Source organism: Halichoeres trimaculatus, unplaced genomic scaffold, assembly GCF_033239565.1.
Source record: "Halichoeres trimaculatus isolate MK-OKI-2021-1 unplaced genomic scaffold, fHalTri1.1 fHalTri1_scaffold_2, whole genome shotgun sequence".
Lineage (NCBI taxonomy): Eukaryota > Metazoa > Chordata > Actinopteri > Labriformes > Labridae > Halichoeres > Halichoeres trimaculatus.
In genome coordinates this window covers 28,708,405-28,734,711 of record NW_027437180.1, presented here as the reverse complement: position 1 = coordinate 28,734,711, position 26,307 = coordinate 28,708,405, and the positions used below count along the sequence as shown (strand labels likewise).

The 26,307-nt window shown below is 38.9% G+C and overlaps 1 protein-coding gene across 1 annotated transcript; it reads right to left on the bottom strand.

Annotated features, from left to right (window-relative positions):
* Window positions 1-655: 655 nt before the first annotated feature.
* Window positions 656-26,036, bottom strand: suclg1 (succinate-CoA ligase GDP/ADP-forming subunit alph). The gene is made up of 9 exons (XM_074665458.1): window positions 25,839-26,036; window positions 22,588-22,688; window positions 16,764-16,880; window positions 16,377-16,589; window positions 15,867-15,924; window positions 15,281-15,364; window positions 12,608-12,759; window positions 7,156-7,344; window positions 656-892 (listed from the first exon to the last, which is right to left on the bottom strand). The coding sequence occupies exons 1-9, from the start codon at window positions 25,870-25,872 to the stop codon at window positions 866-868; spliced, it is 975 nt and encodes a 324-aa protein (XP_074521559.1). The 5' UTR covers window positions 25,873-26,036; the 3' UTR covers window positions 656-865.
* Between the last annotated feature and the right edge of the window lie 271 nt (window positions 26,037-26,307).

Genomic DNA, 26,307 nt, shown 5'->3' with positions numbered 1-26,307 from the left:
TCTCCCTCTCCTGTGGACGAGTTTACGCTCCATCAGAGGAGGTTACATTAAATAGCTGCTGCAGCACATTCTTGTATTGAACTCTTGATCTGCTGTGCTGTCTTTAAACAGAATGCAGTCATGACTTAAAAACAGGTGTGTGTCTTTAAATGTCAAGCACTGTAACTGCGGGGGTTATTTTATCAACTCTCAACATGCAGCTTTACTGTATGACAGTGCCTTCCTTTCATCTCCTCTGTTGGTCTTTAATTATTTACATATGGTATGCAACAGACACAGACTGTGCTGAAGAGTTTTTCAAATGCTTCCAACATATGACACCTTTTGATTCTCTTGCATAAGAAGTTCTACATTCATGTTACTTCAAAAAGGGAGAAACACAGTAGCATAGGGGTTCATCTTATAATGAGACTACGTGTGAGTGCGTGATGAAAGCATAAACCACCACAGCAGGAAAGTGATATGAGAAATATTTCTTATTCAGGTGGACAGCCAGTGAAATGAGTAATGGATTACAGCAAGAGGAGAATAACAGAACCAAACAGATCACCAAGGTTACCATGGCATCCTTCCCTCAGCTGCCGACATTGTGTGTGTGTGGAGGGAGTTTAACATCTATAAAGCTTTTACACTGCTTACAATGAGTTTTTTAGAATTCCATTAAGACACTATGTTTTATTATTTTGTTGTGTGCAAGGTACAAGTTCATGGCAGAAATTACAATATAAACACTGCGTGTGCGCATCATGGATGAAATAATCAGGGTGCACGGCTACCACGGGGCAGATCCACCTCCAGAATCCGACTGTTCATCTCAATTTTCAGGACAGGATGGGTAAAAGGTGGAGTCGCTTTCTTGCACAATTTACAACATCTTCCTTTTCTCAAATTCCTAAAGAGATGGACAAAAAAGAGAGGAGAAGAGACATCACGTGAAGTGAAGATAGACAGAAGTGAATGATTTATTCATGCAGAATTCACACGGCTCTGTTTTTTGATCCCCTGCATCAGATCTGCTGTTGAGGCGGGGGAAAAAAACAGAGGCAGCCAGAGCATCGGGAGAGTGCCTGTTGTTTTTTCTTAGAGAGTGCAAATCATGTAGCGCTCTACGTGACAGTAAGTTCCACTTGTCAACATTAAAACAACTCACTTCTTGTGACTGATGGAGACTAGACATTTAAAAAAAATGTGTTTTATGTGAGGTTATGGTTGCTGTTTTTCAGCACAGTCCAACCATGTGACCAAAAATGAAAAAGCATTATGATCGCAATTTAAAAACGCTGGAGCTATTTACATTTTCAATTTGGAAAATATGATAGAAGACGTTGTTCCCCTGGAGTTTTCTGTTTCACAGGGGGAAAGTAACTTAATGCAAATGCCATTTATCAGGTCTACAGAACACACAAACACAGGAGCACATGTCGGCTCATTCCTCTGCTCTCTGTGGATCTCTGAAGGTCTACTGCCACCTTGAGGAGGAAACATTTTCATGTTAGTGAAACGTTTTAGACCCAGCCTCTCTAACCTCAGCTTTCTGTGAAGGACACCGTGATTGAGGAGTTGTTTGGGTGGGCAGCTTAGGCCTTGGTCACTAGATTTTTGTTTTTTTTTGCTTTACATAAAAGGAGGGGCAAAAGTCACAGGGTTCAGTATTTAGGGAAAAGCTTTCAAGAAAATAAGGACACAAGGAAAGTAATGGGACAGGAAGAGTGGCAAGGCAAAAGGATGAGGAGGTTATGTGTGAAATGAGCAGACAGGCAGATGCTTTGTTGGTCCAGGGCAGCAGAGTAACTCAAGGCTAGACAGAAATCATGACACAAAAGGTAAAAGCAGAGTTTTCGGTGACAGAGAAGGGGGAAAAGAGACGCTTATTTTGCCTGTGAGACAGACTCATACTCCTGACAAGACAAGGAGGGGGGTGGGGGAAAGTAGAGGTTGCCACTCAAATGGAGATGGGTGAAAATACCAAGCAGAAGAAAACGAAAAACAACAAGACGACAGAGAAAAGCAACACATTTACTTGCTGGCGACAACTGCCTTGACACACATGAAGATTGGAATGCGGTGGTGTAAATATGGTGTGTGTGCATATTGCCTTCATGTTGTGAGATATGAATGTATTACACAAACAAAACTTATCGTTCTGTTTGTCCAGACACGTCTGAATATATGAACATGCCTGCTGCACCAAGAATATTGAGCAGGTAGGAATAATACTATCAGCTGCTGCGGTTATGAGCCTCAGATATTTTGTAAACAAGTAAAAGGTCGTAATTACTCAACCTTGCACATGGATGTGGAGCTTTTTTTAGATAAAGACAAGTTTTCTGATATGCTGTCTTTACTCCAGTGACACGAAAGTCATTGCAATGTCACTGAAGAAACTCTGGATCAAATATTTAAGCCTCTGATTTGACTTTTCATCATAAACATCTTTCTGGTTATTATGTTTCTGCTCTAAAGTGGGAGGGGCTTAAAACATGACTTCTTTTCAGAAAATGTTCATATTTCATACCAAACCCACTCTTTTTGTGCAATCAAAATTCTCATTCCCACTTATTGTCTTATATTCCACTCTCTTGTATACATTTGTTATTTTATGTGTTCTGAAAACCAACTCATTGCTCATGTGTTAGGCTATACATGCTTGGATGTGTAGCTTCGGTTATTAAGCCAACATACTTGAGCCTAAACAAAGTCAATATTTAACAATTAATCAACAGCTTTTTAAACTAAAAGTATGAATAAGCCAGAAGGCTAAAGATGTATTCAGATGATTAAAAAATAACACATGTCCTGATACCAACTATTTATCAAGGACAGGTTATCTTTCTCCTCTAAGTTATATATTTTTGTCTTTCTGTCTTTCCTGTTGTAAATATATATTGTTTTCACTGTTTGCATCTCCTTAGGACTAAAACTTCTCCTTTTAATAAACTCAGAGCTGTGACAGTGTGAATTCAACTACTTCCTCTGAATTACATCACTTTCCTAAGCGCCTGTCTAGCAGACGTGCGTGGGACAGTGCTGTGTTTTGATTAAAAAACAAAAAGTACACCTGAGGCATTTCATCATTTTGCCTTTTTTGCTGCACTAAATTGTCAAATATCTTGAAGTGAGACGTTATTATTTTAACACTGGCACCTTATAGGAACACTAGCATGCTGCATCCTGTTTACACTTGACCTGAGTTGGCAGTGTGCATCTGTAACCATTATTATGATGAATACAATGCAGTGCCAGGATGTGCTTACGTAACTTTGAGGACAAAAGCTTTTTCAGCAGTGTTTGTTGAAGTCGATGATGTTCCACTCAAAGGTAAGAGCTTTCCGACTGTCTGGCTTTAACATTTAATTGACTGGAAACATCCTGAAATACAACATGCGCCTTTTAGGTCTAATTATACATTTGATGACGCACAAACTTGCCATTTTGCAGAAAGATGAACATCGCAAACACCAAGTAAACAAATGTAACACACAAAGTTATTTATAAGCCAATAATGTTTTCACACCAACACTGCATCAGTGGATAATAATCTCTCTTAGGGAAACAAGTGACCTATGTAGCATCCTTCCCTGATTTTTAACACCCAGAAGCTAGAGGACACACACCCAGCATTCATGTCAAACCACTTCTCTAACATGTTATTACTTCGATTACAGCGCCTGCTAAAATTAACAGAGATGTATGAACATTGTGTGCGGCAAAATGAACAACCACATTGCACGTTTTTCATCATTACACACAATGATTATGAATTAAACTTTGTGGAGAACAAAGAGTGTAAATCTATGTCGGCACGCAGTAGTGCCAGAAGTGGTAATGAAAATATAAGATGATGAATGGGCGTAATACATTCTTTCACTTTTTATACATCTTGTTAACAGTGCATCCCCAGAGATAAATTGGAATAAAGGGGTAGTGTTGCCGACTCAGCTACTGCCAACACATGTTTATTCATTCTTGCCCTTGTCTTCTGCCTTTCTTTATGGTGTATTAAAAGTTCAATCTCAACCTTGCTACTGTGAGATAAAAAATAAAGTCAACTGCCCAGTAAACACTCGCACATTAAGGGCCACTGAAGGCTGCTGGAATACAGTAGAAATCAGATTTGTTGATTAATAATAAAATCACATTTAATACTTTCTACTCGCTGGTTTGATAACATCTGCATCACATGCATTTCCTGAACTGAAACAATCTTTTTACCACTTTTAAATTCTAAAATAACAAAAATATGAAAATAAATTAGTAAATAGACATATGATGATCACTTCAGTGTTCCTCTTCAGCTCGCTGCTTTTCAAACTAAGTGGATTAATACAGCAGTAATGGTGACACTGAATGCCATTTATAATTGTGCTGTCAGGGACCATTTACTGCATCAGTACTCTGCTTCAGGAATGTTTTCTTATTTTTTTTTTAAGATGGAACAGAATATAAGACTAAAATTTTTGTAATGTTTTTAAACTGTTTTACTATAAAGTAAAAAATCTGAGCTCTTCTTTCACTTAAATTTGATCACAGGCTGCATATTGAACCTCAGAAATTCAGCCTTTTTTAAGCCTTCATCTCTGCTTTACCATGACTTATGCAGACCTCTGTCACACTGTCCAGCACAGCAACTGTTAGCCCATGAAGGCAGGTTAGCAGGACAGCCTCTCCCTCCTCCCTCCACCTGTAGCTACATGGTGGTTGATTCTGCTGGAGCACAACAACATGTTGGCAGTGCAGCATCCCCCACTTAACACATTGTGCAGCATCTGCAGCTTCTACAGACTCCTAAACTTTATTGCACTTCGATCTGTGCTCCTGATGATGATGTATTATAGCCTACCAGCTCCTACGTGTGTCAGCCCACCCGGAAACTGCTCACAATGCCAGACTGCCAGTCCTGCTGTGGCTCCTCAGCTCCAGACTCTCAATATAATGTGTGATGAGAGCTGTTTTAGGGAGGAGTAAAGCCACAATGGACGAACAAGTGCAACAAGGAGGGCAGAGTAATTTTATAATCTTGATGATCATCTTGGGAATCTAAAAATCTGTTAGAATAAAAAAATAGTTAGCCCAGCCCAAGCGCTACCTGCAAAAATTAATTAAATTGAAAAAATAAGAATGAAATGGTTCTACGCTTACCTTTGCTGAATGTCAGCTCTACTTAAGCTTATTGATGCTCATCTTTTAAAAACAGTGACCTCTGTATTAATATACTTATCCTTTATGCCATGTCATCAGATTAATTGAGATTTCAAATGTTTTTCTTCTAATTAAATCTGAAAATATATTTTAACTATGTTTTTTGAAGACTAAAACCAGGTTCAAGAGAAGAAATGGGAATCACAGACAGAAAAGATGACTGCTGAACTATGAAAAATATAAACAAGGGAAAAGTCTACTCCGTATTGATCTTTTGTTTACATATTAATTAAGAGAACATTAGGAGAATGTACTCATGCTAATGGGCAATTTTTAGTGTATTAATGTTCTCAAAAGGTAAAGAAAAAAATGGTTTTAAAAAAAAATGTCTGAAGATTCACTTGAATTATGCCTCATTTGGGTCATTTTCCACCACAGGAACTTTCACCAGGAACTAGGGACTCTTTGAGGACCCTGTTTTTTAACAGCAGGTACTTGAGCTTAAATTTAGTTCTGGGTTTGAAACAGTTTGGCCTGTGGGGGGCTGGTCTTTAAGGCCTGAACCACACGTATATGGATATTTTTTTGATCGGATATCTTTGTCCTTGTTTAAAAAAAATCTCCGTCCACACCACAGAAATATCTCTGTCCATACGAAGAGGCCAAACTGAAAACGATCGCCTCTGAAGCCTACAATGCCATGCCTGGCCGATAAGTGGCAGGTTAGCAAAATATGAAAACCATAGAAGAAGAACGTTAGGAGCATGCGCAGTCAAACACAGTGACTTGTTAGACGCTTGACGTCATTGCATCCACACCAGCTCCGTTTAACACCGCTACACGGATCCACTCAACCGGATACTTTTTTATGTCTTCGCTATTTCATCCGTTTTAAAAATCTCCGTTTATGTGGGTGAAATCACCGTGTTTGTGTGGTTGAGAAGCCCAATCAGACAGAAAAATGTGCGTTTAGGAATATATCCATATACGTGTGGTTCAGGCACAAGTCTTTAGTTAACAAGGGTCACTCATTCAACTGTAACACCAGTCAACTTCTTCATGCTTTAGCTCAATTTGTATTTTGAAACAGCTTTGTGACTAGTGCTTACCTTCAAGCCCTGTTTCAACAAAGCAATCTGCAGTGCAATGAAGCACAATCAAAATGAGCACAGGCTGCAAATCCTCCAAGCTAACATGCTAACTCCAATAGTGTACATTTCAATGCCAGCTTGTCTGTTGCCTGGTACAATGCCATCTTTGCTGAATGGACTTATTGTTGTCTTAGTGCCCTCTGCTGGTCTGGCAGAGTGATGCAATTACTTTTATTTGGGAAATGTATTAAATTGTTTAAATGAACCAATTAGTCTCTGGAAAAGTGGTAAGTTCTGGTCAAAAAGCACCTAAATACAGATGCCAGGGTCCTTGGAGCAGCGGCACTTCGGTCCAGTTCCCAGTGCTGCTCATCATCTCCTAATCTCTCCTCACTGTCTGTCTGTTTTTGCCTTATCTAACTGATAACAGCCCAAAAAGAAATAAGTAAATAGAGTGTTTCTTTTTTTTGGTAAGATGGATAAATTACTTCTGAGTTAAACAATTTGGACAAGCAACATTATTTAATTTCATCATTAAAAGACCTAACAGGAAAATGATATAAGAAAAACACAACTGGAATGTTTATTGACTGAAGGAAATGTCTTAAGTATTATTAAGTAGTACTATTGATCGTAACTTGAATGACTACTGATGCTTTAAAAACTTTTAGAGAACCTTGAACTTGATCTTGCGCAATGTCCTGTCCTGTTCTCTTGCTGTTCCAAATCAATATTAATGTTCTCAAAATGTTGTGTTCAAAAGATCAATGTTGACAAGTCTCAAATGTAAAGTCCTCTATTCAACATCAAGTGTAAGTTTGAAACTGTGAGTTTTGAAAAATAAATGTAGTCTTTGGGCAGTGTTACCTTTCCGACGTGTTTACTGATTATGTACAATCATGTCCTGCGGGAACTAAGTCCTCACCTTGAAAATGGTGCTGCCCAGCTGTGCAGGGGACATGCTGACTACAACTCCAGCTGACTGAAGGGCTGCAATCTTCTCTTTGGCGCCGCCTTTTCCACCAGCAATGATGGCGCCGGCGTGGCCCATTCTGCGTCCTGGAGGAGCGGTCAGCCCTGCGATGAAGGACACCACGGGCTTTGCTTTGGCACCCTGGACACGGGGGAGGGAGTACAAGAAAATCATGAGCGTACAATAAGGTGAAAAAGCACAGAAAAAAAGAAGAAGCCCAAGGGGAGAGTGCAGAGGAGTGTTGACAACGCAACAAAGCAGATAATATGTATGAAGAAAGGGGGCAACACAAGGTGGGGATTGAAAGAGAGAATTAGTTTTCTGCACCTACATTTTATTCGTTCATTAGATATTAAACACCCAATCTCTTCCAATTACAAAGCCCCCATGGTAACAGGCTTGTCTAAGCAGCCATCACTGTCTCAGCCAGCATTATTAAAACAAAGGGTCAATCAAGCCATTTAATTGCATGGGTTGGTGTATGACCAGATAGGGGCTCAGACTCCTGCCATTTCATATCATCTCATTTCTGAGATGGTAATTAGTCATGCAGTCACTGATTAGCCCAGCGCCTGTCTGTGCTGCTTGCTCATTGATGGATGTTACGTTCAACAGTTAAGATCATTTCCAAGGTGAAGAGAGCTAATATTTCATCTTCAGCAATAACATCACAACACCAGCACGGGGGACACACTGTGTGTGTGTGTGTGTGTGTGTGTGTGTGTGTGTGTGTGTGTGTGTGTGTGTGTGTGTGTGTGTGTGTGTGTGTGTGTGTGCGTCTAAACAGCTAATATTTCATACTTAGTAATAACAACCTAATTGTAGACGACAGCTTTGTGCACGTACTCACACACACACAACCACAGACACACACAATGAATCCTTGGTGTTCAACAAAGGCAGTGGCTCATCTGGGAGACAGTTTTCACATAATAAATTTGGCGTTTTCAACAGCTGAGGCAATGCAGTGAGGACCTTCAAAGACACCCACTTCTCCTACCATTTCAGCTCAAAATTCAGTCCTGACACTGGCAGGAACAAGATGGCAGCGGCTCATATAAACTGAGATGACTTTTAATAATTAAGACCAGCAGGATGTATATCAGTCAGGGAAATGTAGAGGACCTTGGCTAGAAATGCTCTGCTAATGAGACATTAACACTTAACGCAGTTAATGTCAAAATGAGGAAGAGAGAGGAAAAGGATATCACTTTTAAGTCCTTCAAATATGTTACAAGCATCTGTGCAGCGTGTTCAGAAATGTAAGCACAGAACAAATTAGCAGTAGAGCCCTGTTCAGTATTGAGAAGTCTGATCACGTCGTGAATAAACAAACCATCCTCATGTGAATCAAGTCTTAAATCTACCTCAAACGAAAGGGGTTTAATTACTCTATTAATCCCTGCCTCCCTTGATACTAAGTGCTAACAATGCATACAGGGAGGAGAGTCATACTATCACTCACTTCTCCTACATTTTGTCTTCTGCTGTTAGCAGTTCAGATATATTACCTTAATTACGAGACCAATAGGGTAGATCCCACAGCGCTGAGTGCCAACATGACTGGAGGAAAGCTTTGTTGTATAAACACACAGCAGCCAGCTCCAAGGTGGGCAACTGTATTAAAGGAGCTTAAGAGGCCGAATTGAGGCAGCTTTTTGCCCCTTTGAACATGACAGGTATGAATAAAGTTGGCATGTGTGAAGCCAACAAACTCCTCCTTCAATCTGTCGTGGTTTTCTGTGTTTCCTGAGAATTAGAAGGAGTTTCACTGAGCTCAACCTGGGCGAGTTGGTGCTGAAATACAGAAACAAATCACTTACCCCCTACGGTAGCTCAGTTGCCAAATTCTCCGACCTACTTGATATGCATGAAGCAAAGTGTAATATGGTTATTCTGCGTAAGCCTATTTCTGACTTCAGAAAGCCTGCGAGGCGATGATAGGCAGACCTTTGATACAGGTGACTTTTAAACTATACGACGCTGGCAAGCATCGCAGACACTGATGAAGACAGAACCCTGAAATATGCCCTGCATCATAAAATCTGACAGCAGAACCGAGAGGGAAGTATAAAGATTTTCTCTTGAATTTTACAGAATTAAGGCACCTGTAGATAAAACGTCAGCAGTAACTCAACTGTAACACTGCTGCATGCAGAAATCAATACTTCTTCACCTTCTGGTGTAATGTGTGTTTCTGAAGTGGGAGCTCAATATATTTAATGTTGCATGACTCGAATCAATCATGACTCTGGACCCTATTTTCACTGAGCAGTTTGTACTTAATGTAAATTTGTCACCTTAATGTGAAACGCAGTGTCCCAAAACAACAACAAACTATTTTCTCAAATGACTTCTTTCTATGACTGAGAGGGTACTACAAGAACACACAATATTCAGACTAAATTAGTTTATTTTCTAGGTTTTTCTGTCCACTGCCTGAACTCTAAACTAGTTTAAAGAGGATAGACGTTTGTACAGCTGACAGTTCTGGAAAAACTTGGATTTATTTCCGTTTATTCCCTCTAAAAGATGCATTTCATCACCTTTTTGTTTAGACAACTCTTATTTTAATGATGCTTTTATCTAAGATAGCTGCTTCTTAATCTTCTACAGCAACACATAAGGAATGTGTTAATTGCTACATTATGAATTAGCAAAAATGTTTGAGTTAAAGGTCCCATATTATGCAACAATCACTTAATTAAGTCTTTAAGTGAAATTTGTGGGTTTTTGGCTTTCCTCCCAGCCCACAAAATGTGAGATTTAATGACAAAACCTGTACTTAGTAGTGCTTGCGATTGTTAAATCCTGACAATTTCTGGGGTTTGCCGACGCCAGCGATTCTCTTTTTTGACCAATCAGGAGCAAGTCTGACCTGATTGGTCCACCAGAGCAGATAAATGCTGTGTGCTGTGGAGCAGATGTAAAAGCTTTTCCTCAGTGTCCCCACCTGTCTCTGTGTTAGCTTCAGGATGCTAACTTTAGCTGCGGTTAGCCTGTTCTAGCCTGTAAAGTTACGGTAAATGAGCTTCGCTGTTTTCGAAACATTGTGCACTCGGAGCTTGTGGCGCCGCTCTCAGTGACGCTGAACAGTGGGGCGGTATCAGCGGTGGCTCATTTACTCATGAAGGTCACGCCCACTAAATCAGACCGTTCTGAACAGAGGGGCTATGAGAGCCTGGAAACAATGCTGCTGTGCTTGATTTATTGGCTTTTTGGACCAAAAAATGTTACTACCATTTCATGAAGACACCAATGATCCATATTAAACTGCAGAAAAGGAGCATGATATGGGACCTTTAAGTTTAACTGCTGTATGATTGGTTTATGGTTACCAAGCCTTAAAGTCTGAAGCAACTGGAAACAAGTTTGTTGCCCTTATTGGCTGCACATTTTTGAGCAGGTTTGTCTTGAGGCCTTGATAAAATGAAGCCTGCATGGGACTTGAAAATGAATGTGGGGTGTAAATTGTTAGGATTATCAAAGGCAAAAACCTGGTGATAATTCTAGCCTGGATTAAGGATTTTAATTTTCACACTTTGAACAAAATTTCTGAGCATGTTAGGAAAGTAAAGTCAGAGAATTTACTTTGTTTCATTTTGTTCAAAACAATCAGTAAAGCAGGGTTGTCAAACATATGGCCTATGGCCAAACTGCCCTTAGAAATGCTAATCCAGTCAGCTGCATGACTTTCCAGGGTATATAATTACAGAGAAGAACAGCTTATTTACAAAAAAGTACAGAAATTTGAGGTTGTTCATGTTAAGTAGAAATATAGTTCAACTAATGTGAACATTTTCAGATTATACTTGAATTTTTTTGCATCTTAAAAAGAAAAAAATGGAGGCTTGTTATTTATAGGCCATCATGCTGTGATCTTGGCCCTGTAAGAGCAAATTGTGCTGTATGTGGTCCCTGGACTAAATCAACTCTGACACCCCTGCAGTAAGGAATGATTGATCTGCTTCACTGATGCATTTTCAGCAGGTTTGGATGTTGTGCAGTCATGTCTGAAAGGTGTGACATTTAACCCCAAATGATAAAAAAAAAAAACAGCAACTGTTGGTTATTGGAAGTTCAACTTTGTTCACACCTTATTCCAGATATTTTACATCCAGAAAACTAGATTTATGATGCTTAAATCAAGTTGAGAGACCCAGTAATCTGTTTCGGGATTGCGGATATTCCTTTAAGAATAGAAAATTCAAAGAGATTAGAAGAATTGATCATTTTGATTAATAAACTTTAGAGTGCGTACAACATTTTTAAACAGAGCCAGTCTGAAAATAAGTGGTGATGTTGGGGAAACATGTTTGATGTTTGAAAATTCTCTGATCGTGGGCATGACCATACTCTCTCTGATAGATAAAGAACGATTTTAGCATCAAGTTTAGGCTTTCAATATTTGCAGCTTGTATATAATTCGGCTGAGCTCACCTGCTGCTCCTCTGCGGTAAGACTGTGCTTTGCATTCATATGAACTCACATAAGGGAGCTGCCCTGGGTTAGTGTAAAAGTGCTGCGAATTCAAATTTATTCAAATCAAGTAAAGTTAAGTTTGCTCCAAAAGTAAAAACACTGTCCTCAGAATTCTAAAAATGGCACACTATTTTACTGTACAATATTCTGCACAATCAACTTTCCACCGGAGATCTGCAACTTACACCCACGGTGGACGTTTTTGTGCATGTTTCATTTGAACTGTCCCTCGCTGTCAACACTCTGGGTGATTGGGTTGTTGGGGAAGAGATTGAGTGGGTGGCATGTGGTGGTGTTGGTGCTGGAACTTTATTTGTTGAGTGAGAAAAGTTATTCTCCTGAGACACTAGCGGGAGATTTGCATGCATTAGAGGAGCCGAGGGCAAATCGAGTCCAATCCTCAGCTCAAAAGCACCAAAGGCACTCACAAATACACACATAGAAACAACACATTCACACTGAAAAATTAAAAATCATCTGCAAGACGCAGAATTAAAAAAAAGGCTTGAAACAGACTTTGTGAAGATGTCAGTGCATGAGCTGATCATCACCTCACTGCTATCTGTCACATGTGGGCACTGCTAAAGGTTCACTGCTCATAAGAATGGCAGATTTCTGGAACATGCTCGGTGAATCATCACTTTCTGCCATCTGCCATGCTTTGTCTCCATCACACCAGTAGAGTAAACTAAGAGAGAAAGCCTGAGGCTGAGATCATAAAAAAAACACTTTCACATTTCTACCTTGTTCTACAGGCATGATCCTTCTCATAGTTTGCTGCTGATCTGAAAGGTCAACAGATAATCCTGAAAAGAAGTATCTGATGTGACAAACACATCTGCTGACGTGGAGCACTGACGCAGGAAGAATTTCCAAGGACAGGGAGGGAAAATGATGTGTGCATTGAGTGTCATTTCCTTACAGAGTTGTGTTCTTTGAGGTACTCTGCTGCGTTTTCCTCGGCGTTGCCTCCGATTTCTCCAATAAGGATGATGCCCTCGGTCTTAGGGTCCTTTAGGAACACCTCCAGACAGTCTATGAAGTTGGTGCCGTTGAATGGATCCCCGCCAATACCTTACAGAAGACAAAGCAAACACGTGTTGTGTGCTCAAAACTCTCAAATGATAAGTCCTGGGGATCTGAGGATCAAATGGATGTGGTGAAGAATATAAAGCAGAGGTGGGCCTCGTCTTGACAAAAGCTGATCAGTGGGATTGTAAATAGTTGTGCACTGTTAGGACCATTTGACCTGATAATGAGAAATTTTGTTGGCTGAAAAGAGACGTATAAAAATTTCTGGCCTATTTAATATCACAACTTGAAATCCTGTTTACTGATAGATTTAAAACTCTTGTGGCCTTGAGCTGGGTCCTGATGCCACACAATCTTCAGCATTTTCAAAAACTTGCTAAGAGATACTTAATATCTTTTTCAAACACTAACAAACTTTTTTGACTTAGTTATTATCACCGATTTGTTTGAATATCTTAAGTTTCCAGGGGAACGTCTTACTGACTGTCACCTGTTCCCTTTTCTCACTGATGTGCAACAATAGTTTTATTAATCAGTTTATCTGGAAAAATGTTATCTACCTTTAGCTCTGTATATGTGTTCACTAACTCCTTGAGTTAGCACCTAATGCCCTGACACAGGGGCGTCAAACTTAATCACAGAAGAGAGGGCACACGTGAAAAACTGGTTTCAAGACAAGGGCCAAACAAGGTCAGCATTTACTGAACAAGCTTTATAGAGTGTTTAACTGTACCCTGTTGTACCTTGAAGTAACTTTGCCAGCAGTGAAAGCGAGTAAAACCGTGAAGTTGTGGGCTGTGGATCCAAAGCTGCTAAAATGCTCAGTAAAGTTTAAGAAAGCTGCATTATGACATCCCCTCACATATGGGTAGGAGTTTCTTCAAAAGTTCTCAAAAAAGTATGATTTTTATAGCTTTGGTTGATTACAGCTGTGATGTGCTAGGGGAAAAGCAGCAGGATTGAAAGCTTGCCAAAGATACAGTGAATAAAGAAACATTTGTAAAAATAATGGGCCGAGATGAGAAAAGTCAAAGTCACTTTAAAGTTTGTTTAATGGCATAACCACCTTCATTTACCATGTTCCCTGTGAGGTAGTTTAATTATACTTTTCCTTTAATACTCAGGACCCAGAGCTTTGAAAAGGACCAAAACTTATTTCAAGAACAGTTAATTGCCACTGAAAATGACACCACAGTAAAAGTAAGCACGCACAGGACACAACTTCAAAGACAAAATTGCACCAAAATGAACATCGGTTGGATTAAAAAACCTGGACACACCAAGAAAAGAATTACATGAATAATAATCAGAGGAGCACATTAACAGCAACACGGGTGACACTGATTTTAAATATTGAAGCAGCAGTAATTTGCTGTAGCCTGTAGGTCATACTCAGACTTAAGAAGTCTGAAGCAGAGCCACCAATAAACCTTCTTAATGAACTTTACAATATTTAATACTGTTGCTGCACTGGCTTTATGAAGTCTGGCTGGAGGACACCCTATAATTAAAACGTCTAAATAATAATGAAGCCAAGTTGTTTTCAGTTAATTCCAGTGTCCAACCAGGCCTTTAATATCGATTTTCTGGTGGCAAATAAGTCAGCCAAAAGAATTAGTTCTTTTCTTAAATACTTAATCTTTTATTTGCAGTGTGTCTAAATGGTGTGTTGAAATTACAAACAAACCTTCTAAGCATGTAAAGCTGCATCAAGAGACCAGAAAACAGGATTGAGCGGAGCTCTCAAAGAACATTTTAATCAAAGGAACAGGGGCGGCATACTATAAATTCAGTTCAGTTAAGTAAGCTGCAGTTTCAAACAAAGTCGAAATAACATTGATATCAGTGAATAAGAGAAAAAAAGGCTGATAAAGAATTAAGAAGAAGAAAAAGAAATGTGAGAACAAAACATCAGGCTTTTGAATATGACAGAAATCAGTGAAGTACTTGGAATTCATGCAGAGCCTTGTCTAAAAACATTTTAAACCACTTTAAACTTTAAAGCTTGTCACTTAGCATGGATTGTTCATACTGACACTCACAGTTAAAGTTTCCTTAGGTAATGTTCAAGAGTCTGTATTGAACAAAAAAAAGACTGAGTTGAATTGCCTCATACAAAGTCTGCGTTTTTTTCCAGATTACTTACATCTTTACAAAAGTTTGTCCCAGCTCATTTATTGAAGAAGACTAAGACTTTCAAGATAAAGTGATTTGAAGGTGTACAAGGTTCCCACTTTTACCTGAGCCTCTCGATCAGCCTTTTTAACCTCTAGGTATCGTTAGAGGACGGCTGCAAATTTAGGGCTCTAATAGGACAGAATAGCTGGCAAATTTGGTGAGTGCTTCTTCAAACACAAAACTTCTGATGAGCTGAACTCATCACGAACCATTTCTCTGGAGTCAAAGGAGTTTTTTTTTATATCCTCTTGTACAAGAGTTGAAGACAAAAGTATTAAAGCAGTCACATTTTATTAAATGTCTAAACTTTCATTTCTTTATTTTCAATCTTTTTCAGAGCAACATCAGAATAGATTTGATTGATTTGATAGATTTGTGAACTCACCTACGCAGAGTGACTGGCCGAGCCCGACTTGTGTAGTTTGGTGTACAGCTTCATATGTCAGGGTCCCCGATCTGGACACAATGCCTAAAGGAAAGTTGTGATAACAATTTTAAGTGGCACTGTTTTGCTAAATTATAAACCAAACACCGGGTGTCACACAAGGGTCATAAAACAATAAACAATGCAGCTGTTTGTCCCAAAACTCAAACTGAGCCGTTTCATCCTGACAGCATAAACAAATGAGATCATTTCACCGAACAGGACTGGAACAGCTGTTTGGTGCATGCTCTAAGAATGATGACAGTGGATGTACGTTTAAAAAAAGACTTTCTTAAAGGTTCGCTGGTCAACAGCAGCTCAGGTTTCTGATCAAGCTGTCAGCAGCAGAAACTCAATCACGGATTTAAAGTGAGTGCAGTATAAAAGTTTTATCTATGACAGATGGGAGAACAAAGTTTTTCTTCTGTTCCATTCCACTTCAATCAGTACTGCATTATTTTTGAGAAGTCATCAGGTGACTTTCATTTTATGGACACAAACAGAAAACAAAGCAATAATATAAAATCTTCAAAGAAGAAAATCTTACCAATTCTTCCTTTCTTGTGAATGTGCCCGGGCATGATCCCAATCTTACATTCACCAGGCTGCAAAAACATTGTGTTTTTAAATTCAGTTTTATTACATCAACATGATTCATGCAAATGATTCTGCTTTGTATCAATCGACATTTTCTATCACTTGTTCCCCTGATGAACCTGAATCCAGTGTATGAGTCTTTAAACTGCAGCGAGGCGCTCCTTTATGGAGTGCAGTAATCCATTATTCAGCTTTCTTCCCTACACCATGAGCTCACTTCAAATAAACCATAACAAATTCAATGAATATTCACTGTTCATATCCCCATGAGGAAAAAGAACTTCTTAAAGTTTTCTCTCCCAAAATGATTGTGTTTTTACACCCCAAAAATCCAGCAAACCATAGAGCTGTAATAATTTATACTGTAAACACAGACACAAAATAAAGAAAACAGCTTGAGTAAATAATTTAGCCTTTAACTGCCTCTCTGAAAGGTGAAAGTGTTGATGTGTAAGCTTACATTAATGACTCCTGGGCAGTTGGGGCCGATGAGGCGGGTCTTGCCCTGGCGCAGCAGCTTATGTTTGACTCTCACCATGTCCTGCTGGGGGATGCCCTCAGTGATGCACACCACCAGAGGGATCTCTGCGTCGATGGCCTCGATGATGGCTGCCGCCGCAAATGGGGGAGGGACATAAATCACAGTGGCATCTGCCCCTGTGCCCTCTTTTGCCTGAGGCAAGAACAGAGAAAAAAAAAAGATATTGTTGGTGCATTAAAAATGAAAATCCAAAAGTTGTGAAATAGTGCCATCTAATGTTTCTTTAAATATCTAAGAAATCTTGCAGTAATTCTTCACTGTGGACCATGCTTCCATTTTTTATCATGAGCCAACCACCGTACATACCTCTTTGACCGAGTTGAAGACAGGCAGGCCGAGGTGCGTCTTACCACCCTTTCCAGGTGAAACACCTCCCACTAACTGAGAGCCATAGTCAATCGACTGCTGACTGTGAAACGTCCCCTACAAGGAAAAAGGAAGCAGAGTGTGTGATGAAGAGGGGTGCAGCCACTTCTGCAGCATCAACCTTAAGAGATCATTACAGACAGAGAGGAGGGAGGAAATATGCTGCCATCCAGGATTAATCACTTGTTCCGTGGAGAAAAGGGATGGATACAAAAGTGAGGTCGGGTTTTTCTTAGGGAAGCAGCTACAGATGAATACATCTCTGCTATTGAAATGCTCATGACTAATATGTGTTGAATTTGATCTCCTTTTATAACAAATCAAAAGCTTTAAATGTCCCCAAAATCCAATTAAAAATGTCTTTCACATTTTTCACTTTCACATTTTTTTCTCCCATGTAGGCTTCAAAAAACCTCCTTTTTTATTTTATCCAGCCAAGAAGATATCTTATTTTCTGAAACCCAAACAGAGACAGATCCAATCTGAAACTCAAGATGTGTCAAGGATTACATGACAAGAGCCAAGAAGCTCCTTGTAGCAAGAAGGAACACAATACATTGCCACAATAATTGAAATGCAAATCCAAGGCTAACATCTTTTTTTTTCCTTTTATCATTTGTTTTCTTTTGATGTCTCAAACATATTGTACATCTGGTGAGAGTATGCTGGGCACTAGAGAGGGAACTTATGATTAGTTCATTCTTTATAGACTTAATGGAGTTTCCTTCTCAGCCAAAATTATGAAGTCACTAATAGTTTTTTCATAAAACACAAAACTGCAACACAACACTAAAGGTCATTTTGTGTAGGCATGTAGTTTGCTGACAAACTTTATTACATTTTCTGTTTGTTTTGGAGGCACTTCTTAGGCATTTAATGGCTGGGGAAACTTGAGGGAGGGGCAGAGCATCTAATGACTTCAGGAATCAGCTACTGTAGCCTCTTGGGGTGCCTGCCCAAACAGCTGGGCTAAAGTGGTGCCAGAAAACACTCCACATACACTGTACTCACACCAGATCCCTGTCCATTCTGTCTCTGCTCTGTTTTGACTGCGTGCTTTCTCATCACACCAGCAGCGTGTTCAGTCAGGCACATAACAGAGCCACCAGCTGGAGTTACAAGACAGAGGAGTTCCCACAGTTTCCACTCAAATGATGAGTCTCTCCTCAATCATGTTGGGCTGAAAAACCTTAAAGCAGTGGATTCCTGGCCTGGCTCTACTCATAATAATAGTTTTTATTGTAACACAGTAAAAAAATAGCTCCCAGTCATATCTGTGAAAATTAATGCACTGTTGCTACAGCATTCAGCAAAAATAGTAGTCTTGTGTATCTGATCAGGGATCTCTGTCCTAAAGAAGCCAACACACAGCAGCAACTCAGTGGAGTGAAGCCAGTGTGAGGTAACACATTGACTTGAGTTGAAACCTATCAGATATGGAGCCGTGACAAAGCACGGACAGAGTGGAGATGGATCTGGTCGCAATACAACAAAGATAAACCCTTGGGCAGTGGTCCCGCACAATTCTTTAAAATACTTTCCAACATGCTGATTCTGGTGCGTGTACAACTGCCCAGTGTGGTTAATATGTTACACTGATAAGCTTCAGATAAAACTATAAAGGATAAGTGCCATCGTCTTATATCTTATATTGCTGAATTGTCTGTTATCTAGCCCAGTGGTACTCAAAGAGGGGGCTGCGGCCCCCTGGGGGCTGCCAGGGAGAACAAGCGGTGCCTCAGAAAATTGGAGGGAAGGGAAAAAATAGAATCCAATATTTTTTTTACAACCATTTGTCCTGAATATACAACACGTAAAGTGCCATAATCATCAGGTTCACATGTTTCCAATTGTACCCAACCGCACTTTGTGTGACAGCTGCAACTTCGGCATGATGATGTCAAGACCTGTGTCGACCTGGCGGTTTGCGCCTGTTATACATCTATCTGTTAAAAAAAAAAAAACTACACTGAACTTTGAGGCTCTTCCCCTGTCTCCTGACTACATATGAGAAAGAAGTATCTGACAGAGCCCTGAAAGCCTTCTCCCTTTTGCAACAACCTACTTGTGTGAGTCTGACTTTTGTTTGATAATTTCCTGTTCTAAAAAAATGTAACAATGATTGAAATGTGAATAAAGGTCTGAAAATATATTCTTAAAGATGGCATTTCTTTACATATTCTGAAGCATTGTCTGTTCCAAGGGGGGTCCCCAGCCAGAAGCAAAGGCTGTTTGGGGGGCCTTGGCATAGTGAAGTTTGAGAACTCCTGATCTAGCCTAGCATTGCAAGTAGATAAAGTGAAATACAAACGATTATATTTAGTTTTTCTTCATAATTGGTCCTGAAGACCTTCTTTGGTAAATGGATTGCTAGGCTGTTAGACATTGGTGCCAGGATGTACCAGATAAAATTTGTAATCAAGTGAGGCTTTATATAACCTGAGCTGTTTTTTGTTATGTTCTGTGTTTGGTACAAATAGCCCCATCAGGCCTGTCTTAAAAGAAAATGAAGAAGATAAAGCAGTGATAACACTCAGGGGACATCATGTTTTCTGGGAGTTCAAATCTCCAGACCCAATCTCATGTACTTTCCCAGAAAACAAGGGCCCACTGCAGTGTAAATTCATGTTCTGCTGAACAAATCCTATCAGTCCATAGCCAGTTAATTATTACAGAAGATGCTGAAACAATGTAGATAATACAGCCAGCGGTCATAACTACAAGAGCAAATAAATGACCTCCATGTAAAAATTGTAACAGGAATTAGAAGCCATGAATCAGCATTTTTCTTCTAATTGAAATATACCCCTCAACCCTGCTAAGTTTGCCGTTTTTGCCAGTCATTATTATCGCAAATGTTGGGACAATAAATTTGAAAAATTGCTTGCTTATCAGGCCAGAAAGACACCCAAATGTGCACTCAATAGCCCTTGCTTCATTTCTCATCCTTTTCTAATTATCTGGAGTGTTCACTGGAACTATATTTAACAACCTTTTATTATGTTGAAGAGAAATTGGAGGATGAAAAATGGAAAGTGCATTGAGGACAGAAGGGGGATATAAATCTGTGAAGCCCACATTTCTGCCTTGTTTAACATGCTTGCCAAGATTTTTATTCTCCTTGAGTGGACGCGGTTCATCGTGAATGACCTCCACTTTTTCATGCTTTCAAAAAACAACTTGAAGGATCAACTGCTGTGCAAGAAAAGTTTATATTATTGACAGATAGAAAAGCATGTGGTAAATAAAAGATGAAGTATAAATATGTGCCCGTAAAACATACCTTTTTTTTCTTTAAAGGAGAGGTTGTAGAATTTAGAGCTTATGAAAAACAAAGTTGTGATTCTACCAACTTTTACCTTTTAACACTTTTTTAAGCTTTTATCATCTAACCCCAAAGTGAAATGTAACACTTTCTCAGTTTGTGGTTTTACTCATTTTTTTCTTCTGTTTATACTTCAGTTGTAATGAAATGACCATGACGATTAGTAATAAGAGCAGTCTTTTTGTTCTCTTTTTGAAATCTTTCTTTCAAAAAATACTAATGAGGCTATAGTTATCGTTCTTAAAGCTGCATTCTGACGTGCAGTCCTCTGTTACATGTAATCCTCATCTCTCTACCCGTTTATCTACTCTATCCACTGACCTTTCTCTCAAATACATGTAGAAAAGTCAAAAGGGGGTTCTTGTAGATTACATGCCCTGTCTCAGAAAAAAAGGAAACAGCCCTAGAATACAGTTTTCTTATTTTACCATGAGACTAACAAAACTGTGTGTTCACAGTGTCCCATGTTAACCATCTTTACAGCTCTGTTCCATTATGTGTCTCCATTATTAAGAAAAAAAGAGGTTATTTCTTGAACTGAACTCAAGGTCTGCATTGGGAGGATGCTGTATTTTACACAGCTTCTGAAGACTTGGTAGACAAAACTTGAGAATGTGGGTTATACAAGGAAAAAAACACTTGAATGATGGTCTACAATGCCTTGGTCACAATAGTTTGAAATGATAAGCTTTAAAATGTCTTCTTTTATGCCCCTACAGACAGACACACAAAGAATGAGATATTTTTAGGGCTAAATGAACAAAAAGTGAAAAAGTCAAAATGCATTGCAATACATGTTTTTTTTTCTGAATTCAATATCCATTCAGACAACCCTGGAGTCAATCTTTTCCATTGTAAAGATGCCAGACATTTTGGGGGGCATGATGGTGGCTGCCATACTGTGACTGAGGTAGAAACTCCTTGAATGAAGACTGCAGCAAGTATTGCAGTAAAGTCAGAACTTGGACTGGGCGATATATCGATTATATCGATTATTTCAAATTTTTCCTTGTGGATGATTTAAAAAATTAAAAATTTGAATTTTTTCTCCCCCTATTGTGCACCTTTTATACCGCAGCAAGCGCTGACTCCATGTGTGTGCAGCGTGATTTAACAGTTCACAAACAAAACAACAGAAACCTAAATGTCATTAAAATGTTCTTGTGCGTCTTTGACACCCAGCACCTTGACAGAGACGTGTTCCTTACAGTCCGTATCAACAGCACAAAGAGGTTGATATAAACTAGACCTCTCGTCAGTAAACGTTCAAATCCCTTTCATCCAATCCTCTGTTTTCTATCTGTCACTTTTCAGGAGTTTGTTTAGATCTTTGACTGAAACATTTACAAAGCCGGGACCCTTTTAGGTTCACCTGCATATTATTGTAAAACGTAAAAACTGCTGCTCTTGGAATACTCTGATCATTTTGAGATTTAGACGGTAAAGAAATATACATTGGTTTTTCTCAGAACACCCTCACTGTACCAAAGAAAATCCCCTCTTATGGTGACATGGACGGGTCATGATTTGTGAAAGTAGACTGCGGGGTGGGAGAACAGAACAGTGCTATAGAGCACTGAAACAGTACTGTACACGCTTTTCCTTGCAGTATTTTTAAATTCAAAATTTACAAAACGGTGCAGCCTTCAGTGTGAACGTAAAGAAGTCTCCCTCCTTTAAAACTACAAAGTAAAGTTACTGAAACAGAAGAAAAGCTGAAAATTCAATTCCAAGAGTCAAATAGAGGTTACTTTTATTAAGTTTTTGACAAAATTAACACAAAACTGGTTTTGAGTTATCTCTTTTATTTGTACTTATTGTTTTCTTCAAGAGGTAAAAAAAATCATCAAAAAATCGAAAATCAAGTTTTTTGTGAAAAAATCGGAGATTTCATTTTTAGGCCATATCGCCCAGCCCTAGTCAGAACCTACATGCTTTAAACCTGATGTCTGGATGTGTTTTAGGTTTTGAGGTAAAGCTGGCACAGGAGAAGTTCATATAGGACGTTGATAGAAGAAGTCATGTTGTAAGCTCTTTGAGGCAGTATTATAGCTAAAACAGATTCATGCTTTATCACACCAATACAAGAACCATAACAGGAGTCATATAAGACTAGAAATAGAGTCGGCAGCTAATCCCCTCATAGCACACTCTACTACTTTTATTGTACAATTGTCAAAGAGTTTCTGAATAACAACATTTATTTAGAGTATTTTACTTACCAAATCCAGAAAATGCAAAAATTGTTCAACAAAAAATAGAAGGTTCTTTAATAAGTAATGTGGGTACTAACTTAATATCAACCCATATTGATCAATCCTGAATTGAAATAAAATCAAACCATTATCCAAAGAACCAGGTTCAAATATGAGGTTCTTAACAAAAACCATGTGTGTGTGTGTTTGTTTAATAAAGGGGTAACACTGGATTGGTACAAACCTGCTTCCCTGTGAAACCTTGGCAGATGACCTTAGTGTTCTTGTCAATGTACAGGTTTTTTCTTGTTGCAGTATAACAGTGCCTGACCCCCGTCTGCTGCACTGAAAAGACAAACAAACATGCTCAATTTAAGTGACAAAAACTACTTTTTATAATGTTGACTTTTAAAGCCTGTGTACTGAAATCATCCCACTGGTAACAAAGGGGGACAATATCAGCTCCAAACTTATATAACAAAAACAAAATAAACTGCATATTCAATTATTGAATTATAAAGCATTTTGGTCACATGCACTTTGTCTCTGCAACCATCTTGTACCATTTACGAATTAGTTTGGTTCAGTTTAGCTTTGTTAAAGGCTCCTTTTAATTCACCTGTTACTACAAACATTCTCAGTTTGTCCTCAAGATATTTACCTTTAAAGTCAGAGATGTTTGCTTAAGCATGGACGTGTGTAAATAACAGAAACAATGTTACATCCAGACTAGTACTGTGACAATTAATTCCCAGAATGCTTTTAAAACTGATCCAATGGACATGGAACATGGCTGTAGCATCAGTCAGCAAACAGCACAACAAAAAATCCTTTAATTTTCAATTTTTTGTAGATGAAAATAACACTGTCTGATACCTTTATGAATTATCTCAGGGAAATTACCCTTAATCAGTTAACAACAGATCTAGTAAATGTGAGAAAGATTTGAAGTAAAAGTATTATCTTTTTTGGTTTAGAAGGCTCCAAAAACCTGTGAGCTATAGTTTTAAAACGCCTGCCTCGTATATGTTATATTGTATGATGCATGTAACGACAATATTTCAGCTGTGTGAAGCTGTAGCTCAACATTCTTGCATCAGTTTATCATTGTACTGATTTTTTTTCTACAGTGCTGTGGGGACAAACTCAGAGGGAGTTGTCACACAGCTCTGTAATTTTCTCACCCTTTAAGCTCAGTGTTTCTGGCTCACATGCTTATGTCGTGGTTCAGTTCAATCTCTGGGCTCTTATCACATCTGTCTCCATCAGCTGCAGAGTACAAGCTGTCTTCAAATCCCCAACTTAGACACAACACAGCAAGCAGCAACAGACAACCAGTGAGGATCCTCTGACAGGTTTCACATCTAATGTGAGACAACTGATAAGAGGAAAACTGCAGCTGTTGTATAAAAACCTAACCTTTACCGCACAAATACTGCACAAAATGATTCAAAGTTAAGACTGACTGGTTTTTAGTGATATTCAGCATAAACATGCATAATTGCATTGTTCACATTACAACAAGCACAAAAACTTTACAACAGCTAGTTTAATATCTAAACTTGAGATGGTTGCTACTCAGTGTGAAATCAGTACTTTGAAAGAGGGGCATTGTGCTGTTGTTAAGGCTTTGCACTGACCCTGTGGTTCATCCATAGGACATCCTTTTCACAGTTAAAAAAAAATCTGTATTGTTTTTTAAGAAAGATCCTTATTTTAGCCTCTATCTGAAACACTTTGTATTAGCTGATACCTCTTTAAGGTTTTCCATCCACAAACCCTCTTCTCTCTGATTGGCCAGCCATCTGATTCCCTCTGTAGAGCTATGGGCAGACAGTGCCGTATGAGGCATGCCCCTGAAAAGGGTCATTAACTGGATAGGAGATCTGTATGTCATGACTCCATGGCATTTCAGCAGATTTCGTGTTATCGTTAAAACGGACCATTGTGAGCAGTTTACAGACAGATTCAAGAATTTCAACCACATGTGAATGTGTAGCAGTTTAAAAACCTCCACATATTAAATATGAACATCTAGCACTGTTATTTTGTATCTATGTTTCAATATGGGAAAGCATAATACCCTCTCTTGAAATTCATCAGACTATAACATTACAAACACCCAGTTCAAGACTTGTAAATAAAGAAACGAAACAGCTTGTTCAATACTTACAATGTATCAATTACTCAATGACTCAATGGAAATTTTGCTAGACAGCTAATAAAAACCCAAAAAGGGCTCCAGTGTTTTAAAACCTAACCTCACTTAACATTATCAAGTTTTCACTGATGTCATGTAGGAAAGAATAAAAGCGGCAATCCAATAAACGCATCAAAAATATTTGTTCAGACTTAGACACATTTTGTTTTGATAACATAACTTATTGTGATATTGAGCACAGGTGTTAGTTTCAGTATACCAATTTGATAAGGTCAATGCAAATTAACAAAGTTTAAACACAGAACATGAAACTAAATACTGTACCTAACACTCAGACTTTTTAGCATTAGCTAATATTCAAATCTTATCACCACCTTAGCCTGGACATTTAGACAATGGTTTGTTGTTCCTTTCTTTTAAATCTGTTGCATTCAGAGGGTTTTCCCTTTTCTTTGTAGAAAAAGTTAACTTTAAAACAGCAGCTGTCTACCACTGCCAACCGAAAAGGGCAGATGAGGTTAGATGAGGTTAGATGACAAAACAACTAGATGTCTACCACTGATCCCCTGCAAGATTGTGAAGGTCAACACCTTGCGTATTGAAGCATGCCTTTCCTTCTTACAAACACTCCAAACAGAGGCTTCTGTAACGCAGCAGTTGACTGAACTTTGAACTTTGATCTCCTAACAGAGCCTCACTCAGAGAAAACTTATCAATGACACTGAACGAAGTTCAGTTGTTCACATGAGCACAATGTCATTGCAAAGAGACAAGTGCCTACTAAACTACCATATTACCTTTATAAACAAGCTTTTCTAGTTGTGTAATACACATTTCTGCAGTTCTGTTAACAAGCAGGTTGCAGAAATGTGGGAGGAACTGCTCATCTGGCTTTCATACCTACAGTCTATGCTTCATACAAACATTGAAGGCTGAAACTTGTCATAAAGCAAGACAACTTAAAATAAGTTTAAACATGGTTATTAAAGTCAACAGGACATGCAAGGTCAACAGTCTGCACTTGCTCTTCCTATGGAGCAGGCTAGCATGGGTTAAAGTTAGATTTTAGCTTAGCGTTCACAAAAAGCTACCTGAAAGGCTAACTGTCATTGAGTTTTAACAGCTGGGTCGGTTGGAATGCTAACGTGGCTAACTAGCCTGAATGCTAACTGACAGCAAACCAAGGGGAGCTTTGCTAGCCAGTACAGGACTAAATGAGCCTGCGGGGCTCTGCAAATGTCCGGGACAAAACACACGAGGATACCTCTTAAAGAAATACATTATGCTGACCAACATTACAGTTGAGCGAAGATGAAATTAACTTAAAAACTTACAAAGCAGCCTGGCAAACAACCTGCTGTGAGACATCTTCGGTCATTCACCAATGACACCAGAGGCTGAGGACCTGACACACGGTATTTAGCTGTCTATAAATATCCGTCACTAAATTTGTGTCCCAAGATGTAAACGACAATTTAATTCTGTTTCCCACTGAAACCCCGTTTTCGAGCTAAATATGTGTTGTCCCGGCCAGACAATATTGTCTTCAAAGTAGAAACAGTCTCTACATTTATTTCAGGCGCTATTGACGGCTGCCTCGATGTACGAGGGACTATGGGTAATGATGTACATATCCAAATGGATTAATGAAACCTTACTAGCACTAGAGGGCGTATAAGCCATATGGATGAGTCACTCTGAATTACCTCCGCTATTTTTAACTGTGCGAACTTTTCAATTATACTTGCCCTGAAAATCTAGGCTGTTATAAAAACTTCCATCCTTATATTTTCTGGAAACGTA